This window comes from Ornithorhynchus anatinus, chromosome 14 (genome assembly GCF_004115215.2).
Source record: "Ornithorhynchus anatinus isolate Pmale09 chromosome 14, mOrnAna1.pri.v4, whole genome shotgun sequence".
Taxonomy (NCBI): Eukaryota; Metazoa; Chordata; class Mammalia; order Monotremata; family Ornithorhynchidae; genus Ornithorhynchus; species Ornithorhynchus anatinus.
The window spans coordinates 1097749-1125462 of record NC_041741.1 but is presented as its reverse complement, the minus strand read 5'-3'; the positions used below and the strand labels follow the sequence as shown (position 1 = coordinate 1125462).

The 27714-nt window shown below is 42.4% G+C and overlaps 1 protein-coding gene across 4 annotated transcripts; it reads right to left on the bottom strand.

Annotated features, from left to right (window-relative positions):
• Positions 1 to 1579: 1579 nt before the first annotated feature.
• Positions 1580 to 24250, bottom strand: C14H14orf39 (chromosome 14 C14orf39 homolog). 4 transcript variants are annotated; one of them, XM_007659538.3, is made up of 18 exons: positions 24072 to 24250; positions 22219 to 22275; positions 22056 to 22112; positions 21020 to 21146; positions 20420 to 20509; positions 19103 to 19290; positions 18970 to 19012; positions 18387 to 18507; positions 17028 to 17107; positions 14787 to 14914; positions 14311 to 14387; positions 10511 to 10596; positions 10365 to 10423; positions 9100 to 9161; positions 8438 to 8619; positions 6388 to 6523; positions 5318 to 5375; positions 1580 to 2188 (listed from the first exon to the last, which is right to left on the bottom strand). In XM_007659538.3, exons 2-18 carry the CDS (start codon positions 22265 to 22267, stop codon positions 2001 to 2003), a joined length of 1731 nt encoding a protein of 576 aa, XP_007657728.2. In that variant the 5' UTR covers positions 22268 to 22275; positions 24072 to 24250; the 3' UTR covers positions 1580 to 2000. The 4 variants fall into 4 exon arrangements, with proteins under 4 accessions (XP_007657728.2, XP_039770043.1, XP_007657729.2 ...); XM_039914109.1 differs by having other exon boundaries at positions 17028 to 17104; XM_007659539.3 differs by lacking the exon at positions 24072 to 24250 and adding an exon at positions 23872 to 24033.
• Positions 24251 to 27714: the final 3464 nt, after the last annotated feature.

The following is a 27714-nucleotide window of genomic DNA, read 5'->3' as shown; positions in this document are numbered from 1 at the left end:
AACTACATCTTGGATTTCTTACCCAGCATTTGTTCCCAGGCTGAATCCCAAAGGAGTATCACTCATTCATTCAATCATATTTATTGTGAGCAGAGCATTCTACTAAGCGCTTGGGAGAGTAAAATATGTCAATAAGCAGACACATTCCCTGCCCTCAATGAGCTTGGAGGTGTTGGCGGACAATGTAGGCTGTGCTGGATGCATCTGCACAACGGATAGGAGATTAAAAGTATAAAGGACTTGAATGAATGGTGTGTCATCCCGCTTAGAAACACCAGGGTTTTCTGAATTAGGTTTCAGTTTAAAAGGCTAAATGCAAACTACAATAACAAACTAGCTACGGTCTCAAAAGTGCCTCAAAGTCAGCATGGGGATGTCTTTAATATTCAAAACCCAATCATTCGAAACCAGAGTAGCTCCTCTTTGCAAACCTATGCTAAAATTAGAGTCATCGTCCCAAATAAATTAAAAAAAAACCCATATTACGACTTATAGGAGAATCACTGCTATTAAATCAGACCCATGATGGATTGAGCCCAGTCTTCTCATAAGTCCCCCTCCAGCAAGGGCAAGAAGCTAGACCATCGTGCAGTTTTTTTGGTTTTGCCCCTCCGCCTCCCAGTCCTCCCAAAGAGAGACTCCTTCGAGGACGGCGACCTGTTGGGCTACATTTTCCGCAGCTATTATTATTATTATTACAAGGGGGGACAGACATTAAAATATATTAGGGGTAGGGCAAATAGAGCTGACATCACCATCTCCTCTCTGCCTCCTAGAGTGTCTTTCCATCCTTCATCCAGGCCTCTTCTTCCTTCTCACACTTCTAATTGTCCTTCCCATCTACATCTCAATTCTCTGCCTTCCCACTATACTGCATTTTTCATTATACTGTTCTAAGCACTTACTACAATGCACTGCTCGTAGTAAATGCTCAGTAAATACCATTGATTGATTTCTCACCTATCATGTTGTGTCGCTTAATCGGCATGACCCATCACACGTTTTTCTGCGTCACTAAGTTGTTTCAATCATGAGGAACTGCAAACCATTAAATCTCAGGGTCATTTCCATCCCTGAGATGGAACACACCAAGAACTTCAGAGCAGCAACGGAGCAGGTCTTCGGGGGCAAAGAACCCTGCTTGCCCCTGCTGATGTAGCCAAAGGCTGGGTCTCTCCATTAAATCTCAGGGTCATTTCCATCCAACAAATCTTGAAAACACTGCCTTTCCTTACCAACAGTCATGAAGACTGCCTGGTAGTGAGGAAATATTTGAAACTCTTTTTTTTTCCACTGATAACTTTTTTCGCTCCTTTGAAACAACATTTCCATTACTTCTAAAGCAGTCTTAAACTTTCTTTATCAAGTCAGGAAATTTACAAAAAGTGCTACTTGAGAAACCACAGACAACAATCAACACAATAAAACAATTATGAAATTGGTGAATTCTCATGTATCTTCATACAAATTCAACCAATTCATACAAATATTTGTATGTAAGCAATAAATTAATCAGTGTTTATAGAAGAGAAATGGAAATAATCTTTCAGGAAACCAAGCAAAAATGGCACTAAGGATGTTATCACTGAAATTCTTGTACTTTATTAAAGCCGCTGGAATTATTTTAATGTTTCCAGTAAAGTCAGAAAAGGATTTAAATCAGTTAAACTACTTAATCTGAAAAGACAGAGAAAACAAAACACTTAAGAGGATCCAGAAACACAAACTCTGTTGGAGTTCATGGAAGTTCTGCTTAAATAGAAGCCGCAGTCAGACCCATTAAAGGTAATACTTAACAAGGCTAATAATAGGAACAAAAATGAAGTGAAAGTATGCTTAATTTCTTTCAATATTTAAATGACAAAAATCCTTTAAACCAACTCATTGTTTGCTCATTGCATTATGTCACAGAAGAGAGAGTGTTCACTGTGTTTCTAAACAACAGTGAAAAACTATGAATTAATCACTGACAGAATAGCAAAATAGTTCAAGAAATGTGTTCAAAAAAAGATAAGCTGCTTTGTAGTTTGGGGAGAAGATGTAGAGGAACATGGTTGCAAACTCTGATCGGATTCAAATGGAAAAGAGAAACTGAAGTCATCTTTTCCACCTTCAAATTTATGAGTTGAAGACTCCGTTGGAAATGCAAATGTAAATGTATCTTCTTCCAATTTCCCAAATAAGTCTCCTAAAGAAAATAAAAATTTTAGGTTAGAAATATTAAATTAAAATGTATTTTGAGTTGCAAATGTAATATTTGCTATCCAGTGAATTGAATATACTAGCAACTGTGACATTGAAAGAGTTCTACAATTTAAAAGTAATGACTTGAGATAAACTTTAAATAGGGCAAATAGAATTATATTTTGATTTTCCTAGAATTATTTAAGAAGGAGAATATTTAATTACATTCCAGAATGACTCAAAAGCTAGCCTACCAAATATTTCTGCCACTTATGAGGTAGGTAAAATTTTCACTATATTAAGAAAAGATTTCATTACGCCATTCCAATATAAATTTGTAGAACATTAACTGTGATTTGCTTTATGTTTTGCACGAATGAAGGGGCTATTTCATTAACTTCAACAATGTTTAGCATCTACTCTGCGCAGAGGATCACTTGAGTCAAATCCCAAGCGGCCTGGCCTTAGTGAGCATTTAATGAACCTCTCTCTGTCTCTGAGACAGAGGTGCTGCATCATTCTCATCAAGCATATATCCCACCATGACCGCCAGCAATGGGAGGGAAGAAAGATCCTAGAAGGATCTGCACAGATTCAGGACAGCTGCACCAATGTCTGATAAGCTCATTCTCATGAAAGATTTCATTGATTTCAAGGCTCGTGCGGGCAGTGATGCTGGAATGAGCAAAAAATCACTACAAAACTCAGGATTGCTAAATTAAACCAACAGCCAACCTAACAGCCAGCTCAGTAAATGTACCAGAAGTCATCTCATAAAAGAGATTTCTGCTGTTTCAATGAGAAAAACACATCCAAGATCCGAGTAGGATGAATGAAGTAGGAGGAACTTATGGCTGATATCTCAGTCTGACAATGTAACCTAGAGAGCATCACTCATTCAGTCATTCAACTGAAATTTACTGAGCTCTTACTGTGTGCAAAGCACTGTACTAAGTGCTTGGGAAAGTACAATACAGCAATAGACACAGTCCCTGCCCAGGACAAGCTCATGGTCTAGAGGGGGGAGACAGACATCAATACAAGTAGACACCAATATAAATAAATAAAATTACAGATATATATATATAAGGGCTGTGGGGTGGGGAGAAGAGAGAAGAGCAAAGGAAAAGTGGGGCTTAGTCTGGGAAGGCGTCTTGGAGAAAATGTGTCTTCAGTAAGGCTTTTAGAGGGGGGAGAGTCATTGTCTGGCAGATTTGAGGAAGGGGGGCATTCCAGGCCGGAGGTAGGACATGGGCCGGGGTCGTCGGCAAGACAGGTGAAGCCAAGGCACAGTGAGAAGGTTAACACCGGAAGAGCAAAGTGTGCGGGCTGGGTTGTAGAAGGAGAGAAGGAAGGTGAAGTAGGAGGAGGCAAGGTGATGGAGAGCTTTAAAGCCAATGGTGAGGATCATGTCACTGCTTCTCTGTATGGCTCTGAGTGTTGGACTGACCATCCGCTGCCACGTTCAAAACTCTCACTTATGAGAAAGCCAATATATCCCAAAGTGGCATCCACCTTTCCCAGGCAACCAACACAGCTAAAGAATGAAACACACCAAGAACTTCAGAGCAGCGAGAGAGCAGGTCTTTGGGGGCAAAGAACCCTGCTTGCCCCTACAGATGTAGCCAAAGGCTGGGTCTCTCCACGGGAAGCTCTCTTCCCGGCAGCTTTAGGCTGTGGGGGCTTCCAGAAGAAGGCACCGAGATTGGGTTGATGACGCTGAGTCGGAACTCTACAAGCCACCTGTGGCCAAACCCACACTGTATAACACCACAACTTGCCGATGTCCCACACCCTGACCGAAGACATGCTTCCCAAAGCTTATCGAGGAATGCAGAACAAGCTAAAAAGCCTGGGTTGACAAAGACTTAAACACCATCCTGAAGAATATATATGGACCCATATATACGACTACAGAGTAGAGAGGGCTCCATACCCATCACAAAGACAGACTCTTAGAGACAGGTACACTTCAGTGGTCCCCTTAGCATATAGACCTCTACCAAGAGTGACCCCCTCCGACAAAGAAAGCTTAGCCTGCCGACACACGAGCCCAGGACTTTCGCTCTATCGAGTCACCTCTTCAGTTGGAAGAATAGCAAGGTCAGACAGCTGTTCCAGAGTGACTAATCCCTACTGTAAATTCTGATTTATAGGCAGGCTCTCCCTACCGACCCTGCATCAGTTGTGGGTGGCAAGCAAGCTCTTGTAAAATATTTGGTTGGATACCTCTTCAACAGTGCCTCCAAAATGTATCCATATTAGCTAAATGGCATTAGGGGGCCACATCTAGAGAAGCAGCGTGGCTCAGTGGAAAGAGCACGGGCTTTGGAGTTCATGGGTTCGAACCCCGACTCTGCCACTTGTCAGCTGACTGTGGGCAAGTCACTTAACTTCTCTGTGCCTCAGTTACCTCATCTGTAAAATGGGGATTAAGACTGTGAGCCCCTCGTGGGACAACCTGATTCCCCTGTGTCTACCCCAGGGCTTAGAACAGTGCTCTGCACATAGTAAGCGCTTAACAAATACCAACATTATTATTATCTCCTTGGGCCACCTGCAACACTTCCTGGCCAGTCAAACTTCCTAACCAGTTTGTTCAACGTGAGCCATCACTTAAGAGAAAATACATCACATTTAAATCCTTAATTTGATATTCTTTCATACCTATTTTAAAATGTTTTCTCTTTTTTCAAATAATTTAATCTGACTTGTATAAGTCAATATTGGATACATCAACAGGCAAAGTGGTGAAGTCTACACAGGGAAAGCGTATCTTGGATTAGATTTTTTTCAGAGGAAATTTCCACTTTTGATCTAAATATGCCTGGGTCACATATTAACCCAGCAGTAATTCTTCATCTGCCGGGATAGTGATGAGCAGGCAATTTTTCTTTCACTTAGTCTTCCATCTGGCAATTAGCTTTATGTTCACCTTGTGGTTTAGTCCTTTTATTCTGTATCCCCTCATCTCTATTCTACTCTAAAATTTCTCTTCTGCCTGAGAAAGGGCAAGGGTATTGGAATGCAGATTGAATTTTATGGGAGAAAACCTTCTAACTGCCCTATTCTCATTAAAACAATGGACTGCAAAATAAGGACACAGATATATACTATTTATTAAAAGCCTTACCAATATCTTTCTGTGATGAGCCTCGGTTAAAATTTTCAGCAGAATAATTCTCAGCAAACTGAAAAATAATTTACATTCGCTTTAAGTTGGGAACAAAATTACATTCACATTTTGAGAGGAAGAAAAGATGCAATACTTTTGGCTTTTCCAACAAAATCAAATTCAAACAGACAAGTGGAAAATCATTTAAGAAACCTGAGAAGAGCACTAGGCTCCAGTCAGTTCTTCCCTTCCCCTGCTCCAGCCCCGTGAATGGGCTGTTTGGGGTACTAGGGTCAAAAGGCACCAATCTCGGCCGGAGAATGCTCTCTTCAAAATCTCCATTCCCAAGCCAGCTCTGGAGCCTTGGGCGTGACAACTGGGATATAGGACAGGATCAGGAAAACCCAGGGGCGCATCTTCCCCGCTGTCCTTCTTTCTCCCCACCCCAGGGAGGGCTTCCTGAATTCTGTTCAGACACCCAGGGCCCAAGGACCCTCAGGCAGATGAGGAAGCCCGACCGGCAGATGGACAGTCAGGAACCCTTCTGAGCGAACTAGAATGCTCTGATGGAGCCCAGATCTGCTCCAGCAATGCATCAACCCACCCACAAAGTGGCACTGAATTGGAAAAGGCCCGGGGGGCATGCCTCTCCCCAGGTTCTGCCTCTCTCTGGCTGGCTAACAAGTCCGCTGTCATTAACCCCATTGGGACCCAAGCAAATTCTGTGAATGTCGTTCCTCCTGCTGTTAAGTTTGCCTGCCCCAAGGAGGCACAGCAATGTATTGTGAGCAGCTAGACGTGCTGATTGGAAGGGCTGCTGCCAGTTTTTGCAACTCCACCTATCTGGGAAACTGAATCAGCCATATCTCAAATTCAATCCATCAATCAGTCAATCAATGATATTTAGTGAATGCTTACGGTGTGCAGAGGACTGTACTGACTGTTTGGGGGAAGTACAAGAGTTGGAAGATATGATTCCTGCCCTCAAGAAGCTTCTGATCTACCCTCATCAATCCATTTGTGAAAAAAAGCCAGGCAATGAGAAAATAAGAGCAAAAATCAAAGCCCACAGTCATGTACTCAAGTACCTGATTCGGTGAGTCTCCTGTAAATAGAGCAGAATCAAAAAAACTGAATCCAGGTGACTGGGTGGCAGATGTCAGAAAGAAAGGAATTGTGGGTGATGCGTCTTGATTTGGACCTTCAGAGTCTATATTTTGATCTCTGTTATGGTAAAAGAAAGAAAAGAAGGAAACAGTATTAATTTCTCCTCCCGACACAGAGACTCCCACCATCTCTGTCGCTTGAACAGAGGTGAGGGTGGAGCAGAGGTGAGCAGAATAAGGGAACGGGGAGAGCGGGATGGGCTCGCGAATGCTGCAGCCCGGAATCAGAGGCAGAGGGAGGTCGCGGAAGCGTCAGCAGCCTTAGCGGCAACAGCAGCAGTCCTCAGTGTCACTCTTCAGTGTGACCAGAACCCCAGGAGTCACTTCCCACCCTGTGGGAAAATTCAGAGCTCAGCCGCATCCCAACTAGGTTTTCTTCTTAGCACTAAGAGTTCCCGAGGTGGGCACGTGGGGAAAAGAGGTGGTCTTCCAATTACCCCAAATTGTGGTGACATCACACACCTTCTCGGGAATCAAAGCTAGGGTCATTGGTCCTGCTGCCTGCCCACTTTTCTGGCTGTCAGTGGAAGGGTGTGGGACTGATGGGATTCAGCAACCAGTTAATTTGTGGATGTTGTCGTACTTTGGATCGGGGGCAGGCTTGGGGCTTACTAGAAGCATCCATGGCAAGGCTACACGCATTCTCTTCAGATGCAAAGACAGCTAGGAGCCACCTCAGCAGCTTCTATAACTTAAACTCCTGCCCTGCTCTGGGAGTGGTTTGGGTATCCAGTCTCCCCGGGTCTTGTGAGATTGGTCTTAGAGTCTGTTCACAAATTTGTTTAGTGAAGTAACTCAACTTTCCCAGGATACCTCCCCACCAAAACAAAAAGTTCAATGAAGCATGGGTTCCAATAGATCCTGTAATGTACACTGATGCATCCCCAAGATCAAAAAAATTGACAGATAGAAGTGTCTTTAAAAAAAGTGAAAAACAATAATAATTGTGGTATTTGTTACGTGCTTACTATGTACCAAGCACTGCTCTAAGCGCTGGGGGAGGTACAAGATAATCAGGTTGGATACAGTTTCTGCCCCACATGGGGCTCACAATCTATGTGGGAGGGAGGATAGTAATTTCATCCCCATTTTGCAGATGAGAAAACAGAGGCACAGAGAAGTTAAGTGACTTGCCCAAGGTCACAGAGCAGGCAAGTGGCAGAACCAAGATTAACACCCAGGTTCTCTGACTCCCAGGCCCACGGTTACATGATCAAATAGCAATGTGAATAAATACCAATAATAAACTACTTTGATTCTCTTATGTGTTAATATGTAAGCGCTTAATTTTCAAAGTGCTAGCTTTCACATCCTCTTCAGCAAACAGGCACCTTGTGCTTATACATTATGAATCAGTCACTACTTACTGCCATCACTCAAAATACTCCAAAGGATGTGGAGGTGAGAAAGAGAGGTGTTTAAACTCTGAGGTACTACCTCAATATGAGAGTGAACTGCAAGAAATACCAGCACTGAAATTCAGTAGTATTGCCATGGCGAAAGGGTGCTTAAAGAACAGCGCTATAACGAGGGAATTTCTGTGTCCTAAGAGGGGCATTCATGTTTTCAGGCCTCTAGGGGACTATTTCAGCCACTGTTAGCCAGGGGGGAATCCATCCAAAGCAACCTCCCCCAAAACAAGAGATGTGGCCCAATTTCCTTGCAGTTGGCAAAGGGAATGGGACAGTAACATCTTGTTTAGGCCAGCAGAAATTAAGGAGGGGAATGGGGGGTTAATTTCAGGCATTGGAAGGACTATGGTTAGTGTTAACATTTATAGGATAGGGTATCTGTCAAGAACAAGGAGACAAGGCTCGGTCCAGTTACGAAAACCTCTGAAGGAAGTAATTGTAGTGCTAGTGGTTTGGCAGTGTTACTTGCACTCTCTCGTCTATGCCTGTCATGTTCCCACTGGGGCGTAAACACGTGCATTTATAACAGACAAAAAAATGCAAAGAGAAATAAATCATACAATACAAATGGAGATGTCAGAGGAAGTTGTCCTTCCATCACAGTAGATTCAGATGTTCTCAAAATTTCAGTATTTCTTCCAACCGAGGAGCTCTTAGGTGCACATGGGAATTGTTCAATATTTTTGTATACTGCTACAGGATAATCTTCTTTTGACTCTCCAAAGTTTTCAGCGCTGGTATCCTGTCAATGTCACAGTTTTTGGAAAACCCACTTAATAGCACATATGAGAAAATAAATTCAACAGAACTTGAAACTCTAAGACAGGGGGTGTAATATACATCTGGCAACAAGTCAAATCAGAGTTCTGTTGTAATACTTGCCTAATAACTAGGAGATATTTACCTCAAGAACAGATCATTATAATGCACTTGATCTATGCCTATACTTTAGTAACTAATATCTAAAAGTGAGATTAATCTGAGAAATAAAAATGACTACTAATACTTATTCTAAGATACGATCCACAATGGATAGTGTCCGGGTTCAAAGATGACACAACTGAGCATAAGATTTGATTAGTGCATTCTGACTGTGACTAACAAGACTGCCTACAAGACTGAAGATCCCTCCCACTTTGTAAGGATGCGATTTAATTATCCAGCCATCTGAAGTTACTGATAGCATTTAAACTGATTATAATTACAAAAGCACTTAGCTTACATGGGAGATGCAAGTAGAATCATTTACCGCCCTCTTTGGATTCTCATCTTGACATTCAGCATCTGCAAAGAAAACTGCTATTTTTTTCCTCGCCTAATTTTTCAAAGGAGGGTTTGGAGTTGAAATCAGTTATCAGGGGCCGTATTCCAATTAAACTCAGGAGGACATATGCTCATACATCTTCCCAGTGGCAAAGGAAGGATGAGTCTCCGTGGTCTCTTTTGAATCTGGATGCTCCCAGGAAATGCCCCGGGCATCACAGGCCAACTGCCCCTACCCCTCCTTGGCAGCATGCAGAGGGCACAGGCAGGCGCTGGCTCAAGCAGGGTAGCTTATTTTCCCATCCGTCCAGGGCAGTGCAGAAGAACTAGTAAGCAAGGTCCTCAGTTGACCAGAGGGTCTGCTTGCCCACTCCATTTTAGTGTATTCCTTTCTTTCCATGCCCCCGTCTCCTAATTCCTGGTCATCCCTCCTAATGAACCATCCTTTTGGATACTCCTCCCAGCTACCTGTCATTGTCACCATTTCTCCACTGCCAAGCTGATTAACAGCAATAGGAAACTCTGCTTTAGGGGAGGGTCCCATAGCACCAAGTAATATGAGGCAGCTTTTGCCCATGATCACAGGCCCCTGAGCCGGAGATCATAGGGAAAGTGGACAGATCTGAAAAGTATCAGGCTACAAAGTGAAAATGAAAAATGAGTCCCCAGCACGAATAACGCACTTCTTGGCGACTAATGTTAACTAACATCCACTGCCTCAATGCTAAAACAAATGCTAAAAGTAAAGAGTCATGAAAATCTGACAAGCTGGAAAAACATTTTCAGTTCTGTAGATGTTTTTCAAACTTATTTGCAGAATTTGCCTCGTCTTTCCCAGGCTGCTTTCACGGCCTACAACTTGATTTGGACACATTCTAATGGTGAGTTGTCATGCCTAATGACAACAAAAACTGTTTCCTGTGACTCAGGAATCTACAAAAACATAACTTTTTAACAAACTGTGTCATGCCTTTATCAAGAACAACATAATCTCCAATAGCTTTACAGTATCTTTTGTTTTGCTTTATCTGTGTTGAAATAAGCTGTGTGTGAAATTTACGATTGAGTCAAGGGAATACAAAATTTAACCTAATTGAAAATGAACTGGAAGTCTTAATGAAATTTTGATTCCTAGAGACAATTTTAGGATTATAAAATGAAAATCAGAAAAAGTTGCTTTTTAATTCCCCAACTCCTTGTAGGTATAATATGCTGGGCAAATACCTCTTTCTCCTCGGTCAAATGACTTCTTATAGTTTGATGGTTTCTGAGCAGTTGGGTTTCTACAATTGTACAAAGACCACAAGTTATTTTTAGATCATATCAAAATCTGATCAGAAATAAAATATTATCTTAATTTAAAAGGTTACCTGAACTGCAGCAATTCTTGCAAATTAACTGAAGCAGCAAGTTGGTCATATTTCGAAAGCTTACTCACTGCAGAGTCATTACATTCCTAAACCAAAGGGAATACTTAAAACTGACATGTTAAATTTACACCAGAAGAATCTCTATGTCTTGACAGATACACACACATGCCCAGTTATGTATGAAAGAAGGAAAAAGGATAGTCAACGAGGTAGCCACAAAGAGCCAGTCAGACAGACCAGGAGGTAATTAGGAGGGCTTTCTCCTTCTCCCATCTCCACCCCCTTCCCACTCTGACTTCAGAAATCTAAATCCACTCCTCCATCCCGTTCCTCCATTCCATGAAATCTTTCTAGCTCCTGCTCTCCACCAAAATACCTCCTTACCTTGTCTTCGGTCCCCAGATTCCAAAATTGCTGGAAAGTGCCCTCTCTCCTTCTCTTTCAACACCTTCCAAACCTTCCATTGCTGACCACCTCCTTAATTCTTGAAGTTGTCTGGTAAGAACTTCTAAGGATGTGTGTATATGTGAGTGTGTGTGTGTGCATGCGCAAGTGCTCACATCTGTATACTTTGTTGCATCTGTGTAGTTGCATGTTTTGTGTATCTTTTTGGGTGGATGCATGTTTATCTCCGTGTGCCGGTGTATCTCTGTGGGTATTAGTGTGTCTCTTGGGTCAGTGCCTGTGTCTGTATGAGAGAATCAATATAGGTAAACCTCTATGGGTGCCCTGAACAAGACAGACTGTGACCTTCAGCTCTTGGAAGCCCCTACCCTCCTCCACTCCCAAGCTAGGTCTCAGAAGAACTAGGAACCTTCTGGGTCAGGCTGTTGCAACAGGAGACCAATTTCTCAGGCGCAACCGCACCGATGCTGCATGGAGATATATGTTGTCCTTTCCTGTTCCAGTGGTTACCCATCCACCTCTACATCAGAGAGAAACTCCTTACCATCAGCTTTAAAGCTGTCAGTTTGCCCCCTCCCAATTTACCTCCCTGACTTCCTGACAGCCCCGCACTCTCACTTCTCACTGCTCTAACACCAACCTACTAACTGTAACTCAAACTGGTCTCTCTGGCCACCGAACCCTTGCCCATGTCATCCCTCTGGCCTGGAACTTCCTCCTCCTTCGTATCTGACAGGCTGCAACTCTTCCCACCTTCAAAGTCTCATTAAAATCATATCTTCTCCTAGAGCCTTCCCTGATTTCCCCTTTTCTCTCTCCTTTCTGTAATTTTTATGGTATTTCTCAAGTGCTTACTTTGTATCAAACACTGTTCCAAGTCCTGGCATAGATACCAGCTTATGAGGTTGGACACAGTACCTGCCCCACGTGGGGCTCACAATCTAAATTGGAGGGAGGAGGATTTAATTCCCATTTTATGGATGAGGTGACTGAGGCACAGAGAAGTTAAGTGGCACCCAAGGACACACATCAAGCAATTGGTAGAACTGGGATTAGAACCCAGGTCCTCTGGCTCCCAGGCCTGTGCTCTTTCCACTTGCTTTTGTGTTGCCTTTGCACTTAGATTTGTACCCATTAAGAACTTGATATTCAACCCACCCTCAGCCCACAGTACTTAAACACATATCTGTAAAAATCTTTAATGTCTGTCTGTCCTTTAAGTTCCTTTTGGGCAGGGAACATGTCTACTAATTCTACTGTATTGCATTCTCGCAAGCATTTAATACGGTGCCCTGCACACAGAAAGCACTCAATAAATACAACTGATTGATTAATTCTACACAACCCCATTTATACCCAATTAGAAAAACACTTAGTTTTTGCAATAAAATCATCTTACAAATGACAAGATTCCTGTTACCATCCCAGACCTTTTCCTAATTTATTTAAAAGTCTGAACAATTTTGAATTCGTTCTCTGCTAAAAATTCAAATCATATTAACTTAGACCTCATTAATTCTGAATTCAAGATAATGTCTGAAAGTATTACACTCCCCTTTTTGCCTTTCTCCTTTGTCTACTGCTGCCAAGTCAAGGCTGGCTTTAATTAAAGAAGGAGCTGTTCAGTCAACACCAGGGTTTACAAACCTTCCGTTATGCTTCAAAGAAGCAAGAAATATTCAAAAACAGATGGGAGTTGGTGAGGAGTGTTGGGTCACAGAGTCCCAGCTCATTTCCAGCCATCCTGGGCAAATTCAAAGGGGCACTCAGAGAAACACAGACCAGTACAAACACCAGAAAGCTAAAACTAAGCTGGGCTCATCCGTGCACTCACTGACTGTGGCACCTAGTCTATTTTTTCACTAATTCAGATTTGACCTTCCTCACCCCCTTTAGTCTGAATTAGTGCAATTTTATTGCATTTATGAGCCTCACCCCGATGTAGAGAAACTGACAACAGAGGGGTCTGTCTGCCCCTCTATAACGTCCTTGTGGGCAGGGAACGTGTCTGCCAACTCTGTTATACTCTCCTAAGCACTTAGTACAGTGCTCTGATTGATAGGATGAGACCATTAGCCATTAAATATTTAAAAACTGGAATTATTTAAAATACACTATCAAAAGAGTCTACACAGAAGTTCAAAAACTTCAACTTCTTTCTTAGCGGCTATCATTTCATACTAAGAAAGAATGGATGCCTTCACCTATGGGTTTGTGAGCCTTTCTTTTGAGGCCTCTGAATGAGCCTATCAGTTCTAACTCCCTGGGTCCCTGTGTATGTGTATGTGTTCAGGTGAACACACCTGTGAGCATGTTTACTTATCCCTGGATCGTTTTCTGTGTTTCTCTGAGAGTGTGCTCCTCTCTGGTTTACAAGCCTCTAAGTTAACCTGTGTGTGTGTGTGTGAATGTGATAGGTCTGTGGGTTTTCCCTCTGAATACTGGGGCTTGTGTGTCTCACCCTTTGTGCATCAGTTGGCCTGTATTTGTGCCCAGGTGTGTCCCACTGGGTCCTCTTGTGGCATGTATGTCTGAGGCAGATTTCTTTGCCTAGTTATGCATTTCCCTGTGTCAGTGTTAAACTCGTTTTCCTATATGTGTGCCAGAGCGTATTGTGTAAATGTTCCATGTAAGTGACTGTATGGGTTTCCCTAAATCCTTACATTTCAGTATCTGTAGGTATGTCAATATGTATGTGTGTGTACGTATGTTGCTCTGTGTCAGTCTGGAAGTTGTAATAATAATGTTGGTATTTGTTAAGCACTTACTATGTGCAGAGCACTGTTCTAAGCGCTGGGGTAGATACAGGGTAAATAGTTTGTCCCACGTGAGGCTCCCAGTCAATCCCCATTTTACAGATGAGGTAACGGAGGCACGGAGAAGTTAAGTGACTTGCCCACAGTCACACAGCTGACAAGTGGCAGAACCAGGATTTGAACCCATGACCTCTGACTCCCAAGCCCGGGCTCTTTCCACTGAGCCATGCTGCTTTCAGAATGTTTCCCTGTCTGTGTGAATGCCACTGGGTGGACAGGGTGTATCGGCAAAGATCAGTGTGAGTCCTTTTATACTCTTCGCTCAGTTGGCACAGTCAAGGGAGGAGCTGCTTTCTGCCAACCACTTGCAGGTCACCTCTTTCCCCCCTGCTGCAACTTCAGTGGTCAGTGGAGTCAGCAGCAAAAGTAGATTTTTTTTCCTTTTGTCCTGAGAGGGCCATGTTGCCGAGTTGTAACTTTGATGCGGCTTTCCGGTATACTACTGCTGGCTCAGGTTCGGGGTCCAAAGCTTTGCAACAGAAACATCACGTGTAGGAGTCCCCACAGTTCACACTTGCAAGAACTCTACAGGGATTTACATTTAGCTCCTCTTGGGAACTTTACAAAAAGAGAACCTACCTTTCCTTCGTTCTCCTCTTGGTTGACGCTAATTCTGGCCAATGATGAACTGCCCGAAGATCTTACTCCTCTTTTACCTAAGTTGTTTATTAATAAACCTCATTCAAATTATTTGCAGGGGGAAAGTCATATAATATACCACATGGTTAAAAATGAGTGAATTAAGCATCTAACTTTAAAATGAATCCTGAATTACCTGAAGATACAAAGGATCTAGAGAGTATTGGAAAATTTTCTCTAATGGCTTGCTATACTATAATAATTTAGTTTTATTAACTTCATTATAATTGACAATAGGCCCAATTCTCTGCCCAGATTCAGGATAGTGTAATCAAATGTAAAGGTGCCTTATGACCCCAGCTTGCTTTCCTGGGGTATAAGGAATCCAGATCATGCAGCTACTCACTGGTTCCAGCACCAGGTTTGTAGAAGACCCAAAAGTAAATATATCATTTTCATAAAAATAGCAACTTTACCTGGTTTTCTCAGTTCCAAAAAGGGCTTGGACCGTTTTTTAGGTCTCACTGATTTTAGAGAACTAAAGAGAGGAAACACTTTTCTATTGCGCTGATATCGTCGCCGACGCTCGAGTCCTTCAGAAATCCTAAAGAGAAGATTCAAATAAAATTATTAAATAGGAATTGAGAAAAGGAGGATTGCTTGAAATAACTAAAATTTCAAAGTAATTTCAGATGGTACTTTCTCCTTCTCCTATATAGCATATACCGAGATTACAAACAAATCTTTTAAAACAATGGAACAAGAACATAAGAATTTAAGGGGAAGCAAAATTAACAATAACAAGATATCCTTGAGTAAAAATTGCGACCTAGGGTATTATATTTGGGACAGAATTGGAAGTCTTGGATTTATCATCCCAGCTCTGGTTTGATTGGATTAACTGAGACAGGGTGAGGGAACAACACGATTAAGAGGCTGGGCTACAAGGATGTAAACTGTCCAGGATAATCAGGTGCTCTTGCCCTCTTAAATTACCTCATAATTTATATGCACCATGCTGGAAGGACATACTACTTTGAAAACAAGACAAATCTCTTGTTCCTTTTACACCCTCCAAAACAACGTTCCCATTTAATTTTTAATCTCCCATGCTCATATCCCCAACTGTCACTTCAGCACTTTTGGGCCACCTAAGAACTTTAAGTACTCACAATCTCCCATAGCACTTATGTGGAGGAACTTAAGCGGGAACTCATATATATTTCTTCTTTTCCTTTTTCCTACTACCTATAACTATTTTAGAGTTTGCCTGCCCCTCAAGACTGCAAGATCCTTGAGGCCAGGGACCATTCTTACTAATTCTGCTTTAGACTCAGAAGGCCCCCAATAAAAATGATCAATTGATTGATTGTCTAACACTGGTGTTTCAGGAAATGTTTTTGAGACTTCATGGAGGGCAGAGCCATGCCAGGCTGTAGGCTAGGATGGGATAGATTTTCAAAAAAAGGAAAAATGAAGGTCCTGGGAATTTCAGACACTAATGCAACTCTCCGAAAAGACACCTGAACTATCAACTGATCTGCAGTCCCTAGAAAAACATTAAGATGAAGTAATCTTAGCTGGGTAAAAAGCAAGTCATGCTCAACTCATTGGATCTTTCTAACCTATTGTCAGATCACACAAAAAGGAAGAAACAAACAAACAAATGCTAAAACAAACACAGAGTCAGGATAGGACTAGGCTGGGGAGGCACGTGAACAGTAGACAAAAGTCTACAGGTCACAGATGACCAGAATCAGCAATGTAGCACCCTTATTACAAAAGCCAACATGGTCCTGGGACGTATCAATTGCAGCATAGCATGCAAGGTTGGGAAATGATCTTTGTGCTAGAGCTGAACTGGTCAACCCTTCTTAAAATACTATGTCCAGTGTGGGTCACTGCATTTTTAAAAACAATGAGGAGAGACTGAAAGAATATAGAGAAGTGCCACAAAATGATTAGTTACAAGATAAGGAAATGGGGCTGTTTAACCTAGGAAAAGCTAAAGAGTTGAGGGATAGCTTAGTAACCGTCTTTAGTGCAATACCAAGGGTTCTCACTGTGTGGGGGACCGGGGTGGAGATACTGACCAGCCACCTTACAATTCCTCTGAGGGTTAAACAAGAGAAAATATGTCTAAATTAAAGCAGAAGATAACTCTTCATGACTAGCAGGGTGATAAAACACTGGAATAAGCAACCAGGGCAGATCGGCATATACTTTGGATGGTTTCGCTATTCGTCTGCCTAAAAGCAGGGGCTGTAAACCTGGTAATCTCTCAAAATTCCTTCTAGAAGTCAGAGACTATGATTTTTAGGACCCTAAAACACAGAACGAACACAGAATGAATCAGTGATCTGGCCTACTTTCTATATTCAAACCTTCTCCCATTCATCATTTTCACCAGACAGTGCCTGTGTGAAACTGTTGGGGCGGGGGGACGGGGGCGGGTGGGGGGGAGGTTTTCCTTTGAAGGAGTGAATTTCAACAGATGTGAGTAAAGGGCATTGTATCTATATGTCAAAGTATTGTGATGATGTGTGAAAGAGGGTGATAGGCTATGCAAAATTATTTTTCCTTTTGAAGTATCAAATTTTGGGGGACTATCCAGGATTGGGTTTGTTTTAGAACAATATGATTACTACTGTACAAACTGAATGATTTGTAGCAATACAAGTATCATCTCTTATAAAATCAAATATAACACTCTGTACCTTGATTTAAATGGGTTTTTTTCTTTTTTTTTTTCAGTATTTTCAATAGGCTTCTTAACTTCTGAAAATTGGACAACCTGCTTAAAGGAAAATTTTTACCAAAAAATTAACTTCCAAACAGTTGTTTCTGGAAATTATTTATGAGGAAAATCCCGTCGGTTTTTCTTAATGAATAAATATAGAAAGGTATATCTTACATGAAATCACAAGATTAATTCTTATAGGTCATATATTCAGCCTTACTTTTTTCAGTGGACCTCTCAAAGGCTTTTGTTTAAACTGGCAAATAAGGCAATGATAATTTTTCCTTTTGCTCATCTCTGCCAGCTGCTCCCAAGTGAAAAATAATAGAAAATAAAAGAACATAGAGTAACCACTGGTAATTCCAATTGGTTGAACCAAAGATACCCTCAAAAGACTTAACCCTCAACAAATCACCTGCCAGCTCAAATTGTCAAATCACCAGGTGAATGTCTGAGATGGTGATCTGCCTAGATCAGAGGTCTCCAATGGAATGAATATGGTCTCCATTTGTAGAGACCCTCTAGGCTGGTAACTTCTGATAGGAAGAAGACACAGCAACTGATTTGAAATAAGCTTTAATCAGAGGGAATCAGAGGATGAGGGTCTGTACTATGATGAGCCTAAAGGGACTGCTTTGGGCCAAAAAAAAATCTGGGAGATTTTTCATCCCATGCTCAGAAGACATCTTGGTCCTGAGCCCTATCGAGAGTTAAGATCTACTTCTGGACAGAGTTACGGGTCCAAGTCACAAAACTGTTAGAAGGACTTGATCTCATCCCTCTGTATATTTAGCAGAGCTTGGAGAAAGTCTTCCTACTGCAGGTGCCGCACCTCTCTGCCTAAATCCCTGAAAAGGGGTGGAAAAGGGGTGGTCCTCGGTTTCCCCACAGCAGGAAAACTGATGGGTTTCCAATGGCCATATCCAGTTCTGCTCAAAATGCAGGACCTTACTTTATGCAGGGCATAAAACAATTGCTCCTTTTCTCCTTTCCCTTCTGACCAGTTGCAGACAACTGAAACTGGGGCTAGAACTCATCCAGCAATTCTGTTTTGGAACCCACAGAGAATTCCCAAGTGGGAGATGAGAAAGTTATTCTATCCTCTCCACTTCTGGGTATGGGATTCAGGTCAAAATGTTATTTGTCCTAAATCACCTTTCCCGATCTGATATTCATTGTCTCTCTGGCACTAAGAAAACTGAGACTAGCAAGTGTTTTAAAAGCAAATCTGGTTCTACCAATGTTTCTTAGCATATCTAGGTATGACTGCTTGCTCATAAGCAAATACACTTGGGCAAAAACCTACACAAAAAAATCAATTCAGTGCCGTACGTACATTTTTCAAAGACCGAAGTTTTGTTTCCATTTCCTCTGATTCTTTCTTCAGCAATAGTGATTTCTGGGTAACACTTGCAGCTTGTTTGAGGGTGTCTTCTGTTTTATATCTCAAATTAGCACTTTCTTGTTAAGGAATGACCATTAGTATATTTATAAACTATTTAAAAATATCAAATATTACACCAAATTTTATTAGTAGAACACCAAAAATATCTTTGAAGACTTCAGCAGTATGCATATGCTTCTAAGAAATAACAGATTAAAATAGTATTTATGCAAATTAGACATGGTAGAAAACTTGTAATCATAAAAATCAAGATATAAAATTTAAATCTGAATTAAATTTGAACTTTCCCTTTCACAAGGCAAATTATATTATCAAACGGATGTAAAAAAGCAATGTAAATAATATATGTCCTGATAACCTTTATGTAATTTTTTAAAATGATATCAATTAATGTTTAATCCAAAGCATTACTTTTTTATGGTTCTTCATTAAAAGCAAGTATAACTGTCACAAATTAAAAGTGACAGCCACCTATTTCTCTGATAAACACTCAGAAACTGTACATTGTGGATACATCAGTAACGCCCAGTGAGGAAGTGACCTAAAAGGTGCAGGAACTGAAAAATAAAATTACATTTAAGTCTTATTCATTGAGGAAATTCATCATTATCATAATAAAATTATAGTAATGAAAGCAATATTTGTACCTAGAAGTTCCATAAGGGTGGTTTCCTTTAATTTAAATTGTTCAGTTTGTGACAGAACTCGATTATGGATGACTTCAAATTCTGCTTTTTTTCTATTATACTCCTTTGCTAGAGTACGTTCCGAATAAGTGATCTGGTATTGCGCAAAAACTTTTTTATGCTGACTCATATAATCATGATACATTTTTCTGTACAAAAAATGAAATAACTGTTTATTTCTCTCAATGCCATAAATGATAGCAGAATAAAATTAAACATATTCCATAAAGTACATTTTACAATTCGACGAGAAATACCAGATTTCAGTTAAGTGATATTCTCTATGTAATCACTGGCCCAAATGCCATTCTTATGTACCTAAGGCCCTTACCTTTCCTGGGTTTTTTTCCCTTGGAAATTCATCAGTGCTTATTAGAAGAACAACTAGTGCAAGTACGTGGGGAAAAAACTGTGATCTTTCTGGATAAGTTAGAAACAGAAATCTTAACCCTCCCCTGTTTCAAAGTGGGGGTGGTCAAAATAATCTGTCCTTCCCCTACCCTCAAGACCACTGTGGCTAGTAAAGAGTGGCCCACTTTTTGTAAAATCAGGACTTTTCTAATGTCATGGTGAAAGAAGTCTCCAAAACCAATAATGGAAATTTAATGTTGAAAAATTAAAACATAGGATCTTTTCTATCACTAAGATCACTTGCCTTTTGATACTTAGATATCTAAATTCTACTGTAAGAAATTATTACTGTATATATCAGTTGTTTATAAACTTTATTAATTGGTTCAAAGGCTGAAATCACTACTGTTTATCTTGTGATTCAGTATACTGAACAGGGCTGCAGACTACTCCTAAATCCATCGCTTTAAACCTGAGCTGATCCCTTGTACAACCTTGAATAAAGACTGGGGGATTTGTTTTCTCATCAGAGTAGGTGTGGCTGCCTCTCCTTTCCTCCCCATTCCCCTCTCAACGTAAGGCAGGGGGTGTTGGGAGAGTACCTGCAGAATCCACATTCTTGTAACCTCAATTCCCCCAGAGAGCCCCCAAATCCTCACCATTAGCATGAGACCCTAAGGGTTGAGAAACCCAGTAATGTCGCCAGCTACCAATCTGATCGATGCATTCCTTGGGAATTTGCTGTCCAGACCCTTAGTATTCTAATGTTACTGACCAGCAATGATATGCTTCAAAAACAGATACTCTAAATTATGCACGGGCTTCTCTTTCCAAAAACAGAAATCCCATACTGATTTATAACTTCTCAATGTATTATTAATCCTGCACTAATAATGATAATTTTCAAAATTGAAGCGATGCATGTACTTGTCCTTTTCAGTGGATTCCTGGTGCTTCTGAAATTGTTCTTGCAAATAATTTTCATGCTTGTAAAGGACATCGTATGTTGGCTTCCAGCTAGAGAACAAATCAAAATGTGTTATTAGCATATAATACTGTACAAGCTAAGCGAGATCTAGTATCACCGTTAAAACCAATGAGTTTGGATCCCTTTTCCAGCAGAGAGGGCAACCCCGCACAACTGCACTCAGAAACAGGGTGCCCCACTTCTATACAGGAAAAGTGGTTCTGGGCGTGCCATTTTCCCCAGAACTCAGCCAAGATGGAGCTTATGTCCTTAGAGCTGCTCGCCCAGTGCTGCCACAAGCTTGCCAATGGCTTTTCCCAGCTGCCAGAAAGCTGGTCCATGGCGTGCTCTGGCAGCTGAGGCATTCTCTGGAGAGGCCAGCCGGGAGGCCAAAGGGAGGGTTCTCTCTGCCTCCAATCTGGGAAGAGTGCAATTGCCAGAGGAGAATGCTCCACTGAGCTTCCAGGAATCTCAAAACTACCATTCTAGCTGCCTCCCTTGTTGGAAATCTTAAGAAAAACCACTCAGATTTCAAAAGTTGCTTTCTGCCAAGTACATACTTGATACAGCTGTCCTTGAAATGCTCCTTATGCTTCTGGTAGCTGACAATTTCATCATCGCTTTTGTTTATATTTTCATGCAGTTTTAAAATGCACTTCTTACTTTCCAGAACTTTTGCGGAGCAAACTGAAAACAGAGTAGGTTTACTTCATTTGAAAAATACTTCTGATAGTTCCAAGAAATACTTAGCGTTGCTGACTCAGAGCCAACAATTAGGTTGCTAAATGTCACTGGGGACAAGGAAGTCTATGGCACAGCAGTAACGCAGGCCCTAGGGAGGGGAAAGTAAGGTGGTGAAGGGGAAAATCAGTTTACCAGCTCCCAAAAAATGTCCTTGGTGTCTAGCGCTAATGTACATATCTATAATGTATTTTAATGTCTGTCTCCCCCTCTAGACCGTAAGCTGCTGGTGGGCAGGGAATGTGTCTATCCACTCTGTTATATTGTATTCTCCCAAGCACTTAGTACAGAGCTCTGCACACAGTAAGTGCTCATTAATAATTTTGATTGATTGATTGTTTCTGGGAAGCCACACAGTCGAAGCAGCGTGGCTCAGTGGAAAGAGCACGGGCTTTGGAGTCAGGGCTCATGAGTTCGAATCCCAGCTCTGCCACTTGTCGGCTGTGTGACTGTGGGCAAGTCACTTAACTTCTCTGCGCCTCAGTTCCCTCATCTGTAAAATGGGGATGAAAACTGTGAGCCCCACGTAGGACAACCTGATTCCCCTATGTCTACCCCAGCGCTTAGAACAGTGCTCGGCACATAGTAAGCGCTTAACAAATACCAACGTTATTAATTTGGGCTCTAAACGTTCTAAGTGGGTTTAGGATCCTAAGCGATGTTTCTGAAAACTGACAAATTCCATGCAAGGGCCCCACCTTGCTGTTAAACACTTAGGGAGAAACAAAATGTGTACCACCCAGCATCATATTTTACCTAGGGCCAACCAAGCACGCTATCCCCAGAAAGCATCAAGGAAACACAACCAAATATCACTCAGTTCGAAATAGATACTTCATATCTAACTAAACTTACTTTGAGTTAACTGCATCACATCTTCCTTAGCAGTTGAGTCTCGCTCAGACTGGAAAACTAAAATGAAAATAGCCCTTTTCTGGTTATGGATCATTGTCAAAATATATATTAAAAAAATGAGATATAACATTATCTTGATTTTTACTTTTGCAATGCAACTTACCAAGTTCTAGCAGAAATTTGTTCAAATTAATGAACAGCTTGTCACTCATTTTGACGACTGTGTAAAGAGAAAACAGACTAATGTTTACAAGAAAGATTATTACGAGTAGCAAAACATAATCACGAGTATTTACATTATCCAAATTACTAAGACTAAAAGATATTTCCCTACACATACAATTTCTTTTCAAACGGGAATGGGTTTATTGTACATAGTGAACTCTGTGGAAAAATTTATCTCCACCCCTATTTACAGTTTCACAACAGTTAGGAGCATTCTACCAAGTCGCAAAAGCAATCAAAAAAATACAGGGGGTTCGAATTTGGAACTTTAAAAAATATATGTAACTCAGGAGCTATCATCAGGGCTATCTTTTTCAATTCTGGTAAAAAAAAATCCATTTTAAATTTCAAACATTTAAAATATATATTAACCCTGATTTTTGTGATTCACATACTATAGTGTACTATAATACAGTGTCCCTAAGGTTACTTTATTTAATCTGGGACATTGGATTTTCCCACATCAATCCAAAATTTCATGCTACCCTATTCTCGACTTTGGGGTTGAGGCTTAAATATTGGAGGGAGAATGACACTCCCACAAGAAGAAGTAAAAATTGAACCCAGGGTTCCATTTAATTAGGGAAACTGCAGACTCCCTACAGAATGAAGAGGAAATTAAGAGGCCCAGGGGAAAAATTATGAAGCATTTACAAAGGTCCAAGTCTTCTGATATCACATTTCAAAGTACACATCGATTCTACTGGCAGAGTGGGGGAAGTTTAAATTCCTTGGAGGTCGGGACTGTGTCTTTTATTGCATTTCTATTGTGTATTGTCAAGCACCTGGCAGGAGTAGGCGCCCCATAAATGATCATTTTTTAAGTGATAGAAAAAAGGATGTATTAAGCAGCTACTGTGGGCAGAGCACTGTACTAAATCAAAGAGTCAGATGGCTTCCTTCAAAGAATGTGCCATCTAACCGAGACGTTTACCATCTAACGATGCGGTTCGTCACCCACAGTGATGGTTAAAGAAGCAACCAAACTTGTTCCCAATTTCATCGGGGAGCAAAGAGCTATTTTTTTTTTTGAAGGGTGTGTAGAAAGTGGGTGAAATGGGTAAAATTCGAGAAGCAGAGTGGCTCTGTGGAAAGAGCGCGGGCTGGGGAGTCAGGGGCCATGAGTTCTAATCCAGCCTCCGCCGCTTATCTGCCGTGTGACCTTGGGCCAGTCACTTCACTTCCCTGGGCCTCAGTTCCCTCATCTGTAAAATGGGGATGAAGACTGGGGGCCAATCTGATGATCTTGTATCGACCCCAGCGCTTGGGACAGTGCTTGGCACATCGTAAGCGCTTGACAGATGCCAATATCATTCTCCAGGCCTCAGTTCCCTCATCTATAAAATGGGGATAAAGGCTGTGAGCCCCTCGTGGGACATGGTCATGACCTTGTATCATGAATAACGTCATGACCTTGTATCCCCCCAGCGCTTAGAACAGTGCTTCACACTTAGTAAGGGCTTAACAAACACCATTATTACTATTATTAAGACGCCCTAATTATTATTGATTCCTGCCTCAAGCAGCGGCCGCGTCGACCCCCGCACTGGCCCCGGCAACGATTAGCGGTTTAGTACGATGCCCTGCTCACAGCTTCGATGAGGACGATCGATAATAAAATGGCACGCCCAGAACCACTCTTTATCGACTGCCGGGACCGCTGCGGGTGTCCCCCGGCTCTGCCGCTGCCCCGATGTGGAGAGACCAAAGGGAGGCCTAAAGGCGGTCCCAAAGGCCCGAAGTCCAAGATGGCCTCCTCCCTGCCGCCTTCCCCCCGCGTGAGGAACCCACCGCTCCCCGACCCCCGTCGGGGCCCGGCCGGCGTGGCCTCAGCCGGTCCCCCGAGCCGCCCGCTCTCCCCCGAGGAGGAAGGGCCGGTCCAAGCCGGCGATGGGGGGCGGATGGCGGGGGGCGCGGCCGTTTTGGGGCCGCCTCAGCGACGCCCCTCAGCCTGGATGAGGGTTGGCAAGGGAGGCCTAGGCAGGCCGCGGTAGGCCGCGCGCCGCCCCTCCCCCCCCCCCCCCGCCGCCTCGCGCTTTTCCCGCCATTTCCAACGGTTCTTCTGCACCCGCCTGAGGCGGCCCAGGTCCCCCCCCACCACCAAAAGCCTTCCCTTCCAAAGCAGCGTGGCTCAGTGGCATGAGCCCCGGCTTGGGAGTCAGAGGTCGTGGGTTCGAATCCCGCCTCTGCCACTTGTCAGCTGGGTGACTGTGGGCAAGTCACTTCTCTGTGCCTCAGTTACCTCCTAAGGGGGATTAAGACCGGGAGCCTCACGTGGGACAACCTGATGACCCTGTATCTCCCCCAGCGCTTAGAACAGTGCTCTGCACGTAGTAAGCGCTTAACAAAATACCAACAAACAATACCAACTTGTCAGCTGGGTGACTGTGAGCCAGTCACTTCACTTCTCTGGGCCTCAGTGACCTCCTCTGGAAAATAGGGATGAAGACGGGGAGCCTTACGTGGGACAACCTGATGACCCTGTAGTCATAATAATGACGTTGGTATTTGTTAAGCGCTTACTGTGTGCAGAGTACTGTTCTAAGCGCTGGGGGAGATACAGGGGCAGCAGGGGGTCCCACATGAGGCTCACAGGCTTCATCCCCATTTTACAGATGACGGAACTGAGGCACAGAGAAGTGAAGTGACTTGTCCACGGTCACCCAGCTGACAAGTGGCCGAGCTGGGAGTCGCACCCATGACCTCTGACTCCGAAGCCCGGGCTCTATCCACTGAGCCACGCTGCTTCCCATTCATTCCTTCATTCATTCAATAGTATTTATTGAGCGCTTACTATGTGCAGAGCACTGTACTAAGCGCTTGGAATGTACAAATCGGTAACAGAGACAGTCCCTGCCCTTTGACGGGTTTACAGTCTAATCAACCCTAATCTAATCTAACCCTGTATCTACCCCAGCGCTTAGAACAGTGCTCTGCACATAGTAAGCGCTTAACAAATACCAACGTTATTATTATTATTATTACTGAGCGCTTGGAATGAGCAATTGGGCCACAGAGACTATCCCTGCCCAATGACGGGCTGACAGTCTAAACAGGGGAGACAGCAAAGCAAAACTGAACAAAACATGATGATAAATATGAATAATAATAATAATGGCATTTGTTAAGCGTTTACTATTTCCAAAGCACTGTTCTAAGCGCTGGGTAACGTCTCTGTGCCTCAGATACCTCATCTGTAAAATGGGGATTAAGACTGTGAGCCCCCCCATGGGACAACCTGATTACCTTGTATTCCCCCCAGCGCTTAGAACAGTGCTTGGCACATAGTAAACGCTTCACAAAATACCATCATCATCATCATCATTATTATTACGAGGTGATCAGGTTGTCCCACGTGGAGCTCTCAACCTTAATCCCCATTTTCCAGATGGGGTAACTGAGGCACAGAGAAGTGAAGTGACTTGCCCAAAGTCACATAGCTGACAACTGGCTGAGCCGGGATTTGAATCCATGACCTCTGATTCCCAAGCCCGTGCTCTTTCCACGGAGCCACGCTGCTTCCCTACTAGAATCAAGGAGATATACACCTCATTAACAAAATTAATAGGGTCATAAATGAATAATATATACAAGCTGATTAATTCATCCCCCAGCCCCTCAGCACTTAGAGTCCGTGTCCGTCATTTATTCACTTTGATTAATGCCTGCCTCCCCTTCAAGACTCTAAGCTCGTTGTGGGCAGGGAACGCGTCTGTAATAGTGCTGTATGGGATGCTCCCAAGCGCTCAGTACAGTGCTTTGCGCAAGGCAGTTGCGCCATAAATACTGTTTGATTGCAAAAATTCCAAGTAGGAGGCAGGGCTTGTCGAGCGCTCAGAAAAGGCCTCAAAGTGGAGGGAGGCGCGGTCCAAGGGCGGAGCGCGGAGCTTCCTGAAATCCCTATTTAGAGCTCATTTCCCAGGCGTTTCCTAACGCTCGTATTTGCGCCATCCGTAGAAGCGCTTTCTTTTGCCTCCAGAGCTTAGGGTAGCTCCACAATAGCGACGGAAAACAGTCATTTCGGAAGATCCTTCAGCCTCAAGTTCAACCAAAATTCTACTAAAGACCGAGGCGAGAGGCCTTACCGAAAGAACCATACAAAGAATATGTTCTCTGTACTGTACATGTATGTACTATGTGTAAAGAAGAGGTACTCGGGGAAACGCTGGATTTGATTTCAAATTTTCCACATGCCAAATCCTGGGAGAGTTGATGACTTGCACACATCCCCAGCATTCCGTTAGTCGGGATCAACATCACACCTTGCCAAAAAAGAAATTTCATTTTTTGGAGAAACACAAGAGAAATAGAAATCTCCTAGGGGAAATTTTCTTTCATTCAAGTCAGAGCCCGAATACGCCACAATTTTTCCTATTCTTAAATTATACTCGATATCTATTTAGTGATGGCAAGACATGATGCTGATGGTACTTTGGGCTTTCCCGGTTGCAGATTTTTTTTTTTTCTGGGAGATTTCGAGGCTAATTATTGTTATAGGAATGTATATAAGTATATCTACAATAGTCTGTCCGAAAAATCCGGTTTTCTTATTGGTAATTTAGTGATTGAATGATCAAATTGCTAACCCCCAAAATTACTAAATCGCCCAGTACCAATCTTCTAATCAAAAGAATGAAAAGAATGAGTCTACAATAGTCTGGCCCCAAAATTCTGTTTCCGCATTAGTAATTCAATGATAGTGATCAAATTGCTAACCCCCAAAATTACTAAATCGCCCTGTACCAATCTTCTAAATCAAATGAAGAAAAGGGAGAGAACAATCTTTAATAATAATAATAATAACCGTGTGCGCTGCGCGCTTCCCGGGGCATTAGAGGAATTTCTGGCTAGTTTCTGGTGCTGCCTTTAATTATTGCCCAGAAAAGCCAATTCAGTGTACGGTGGTGAAATGTGAACTCGCCAGTAATCTTGTCGAGTTCAAACTGTGTGTGTTCGTGTGTTGTGTTTTCCGGGAGAATTGGTTTTGCTCTATAGGACCGTATTTTAGCATAGAGCAGCACTGTGGCATTAAAAAGTTCGCATCAGCTTCTCGCACCTACGTGGTTCTGGGGGCCAGTGGGAAATTTGGTGGAGGGGTTGGAATGCATCCTCCAATTTCCCATTGAAACAACAGTTCTCCGATCCTGACCTCACTAATAGGTGCTTCTCTTGAGGACGCATCTGTGAGCATTACAGAGGATCTCCTGGTTTTTTGTAGCTCAACAATGTACGTGGTTTTTACAGGCTGACTCGAGAATTGGAACATAATGAGTAAAAGGATTGAGTTACAATCGAATCATACTGGTATTACTTCGGAAAAACAATTCCCCGGTAAATTTGGGTCGAGAAATGTTTAAGAAATGGCATGTGACTCGTGCTAGAATTGATGGAATGATACTATATTTGCCGTTTTAAATTAGCCGGGGAAAACGCC

Bases quoted from the DNA above. Each gene is read 5' to 3' on its own strand.
- C14H14orf39 (XM_007659538.3), bottom strand. From the start codon at position 22,267: ATGAGTGACAAGCTGTTCATTAATTTGAACAAATTTCTGCTAGAACTT. The intron at 19,291-20,419 runs GTACATGCATCG...TTTTTTGTACAG, and splicing joins GAATCCACTGAAAAGGACAA to AAAAATGTATCATGATTATA. The intron at 9,162-10,364 runs GTATTTGCCCAG...TTTTCTTTGCAG, and splicing joins ATTTGACCGAGGAGAAAGAG to ATGCTGAATGTCAAGATGAG.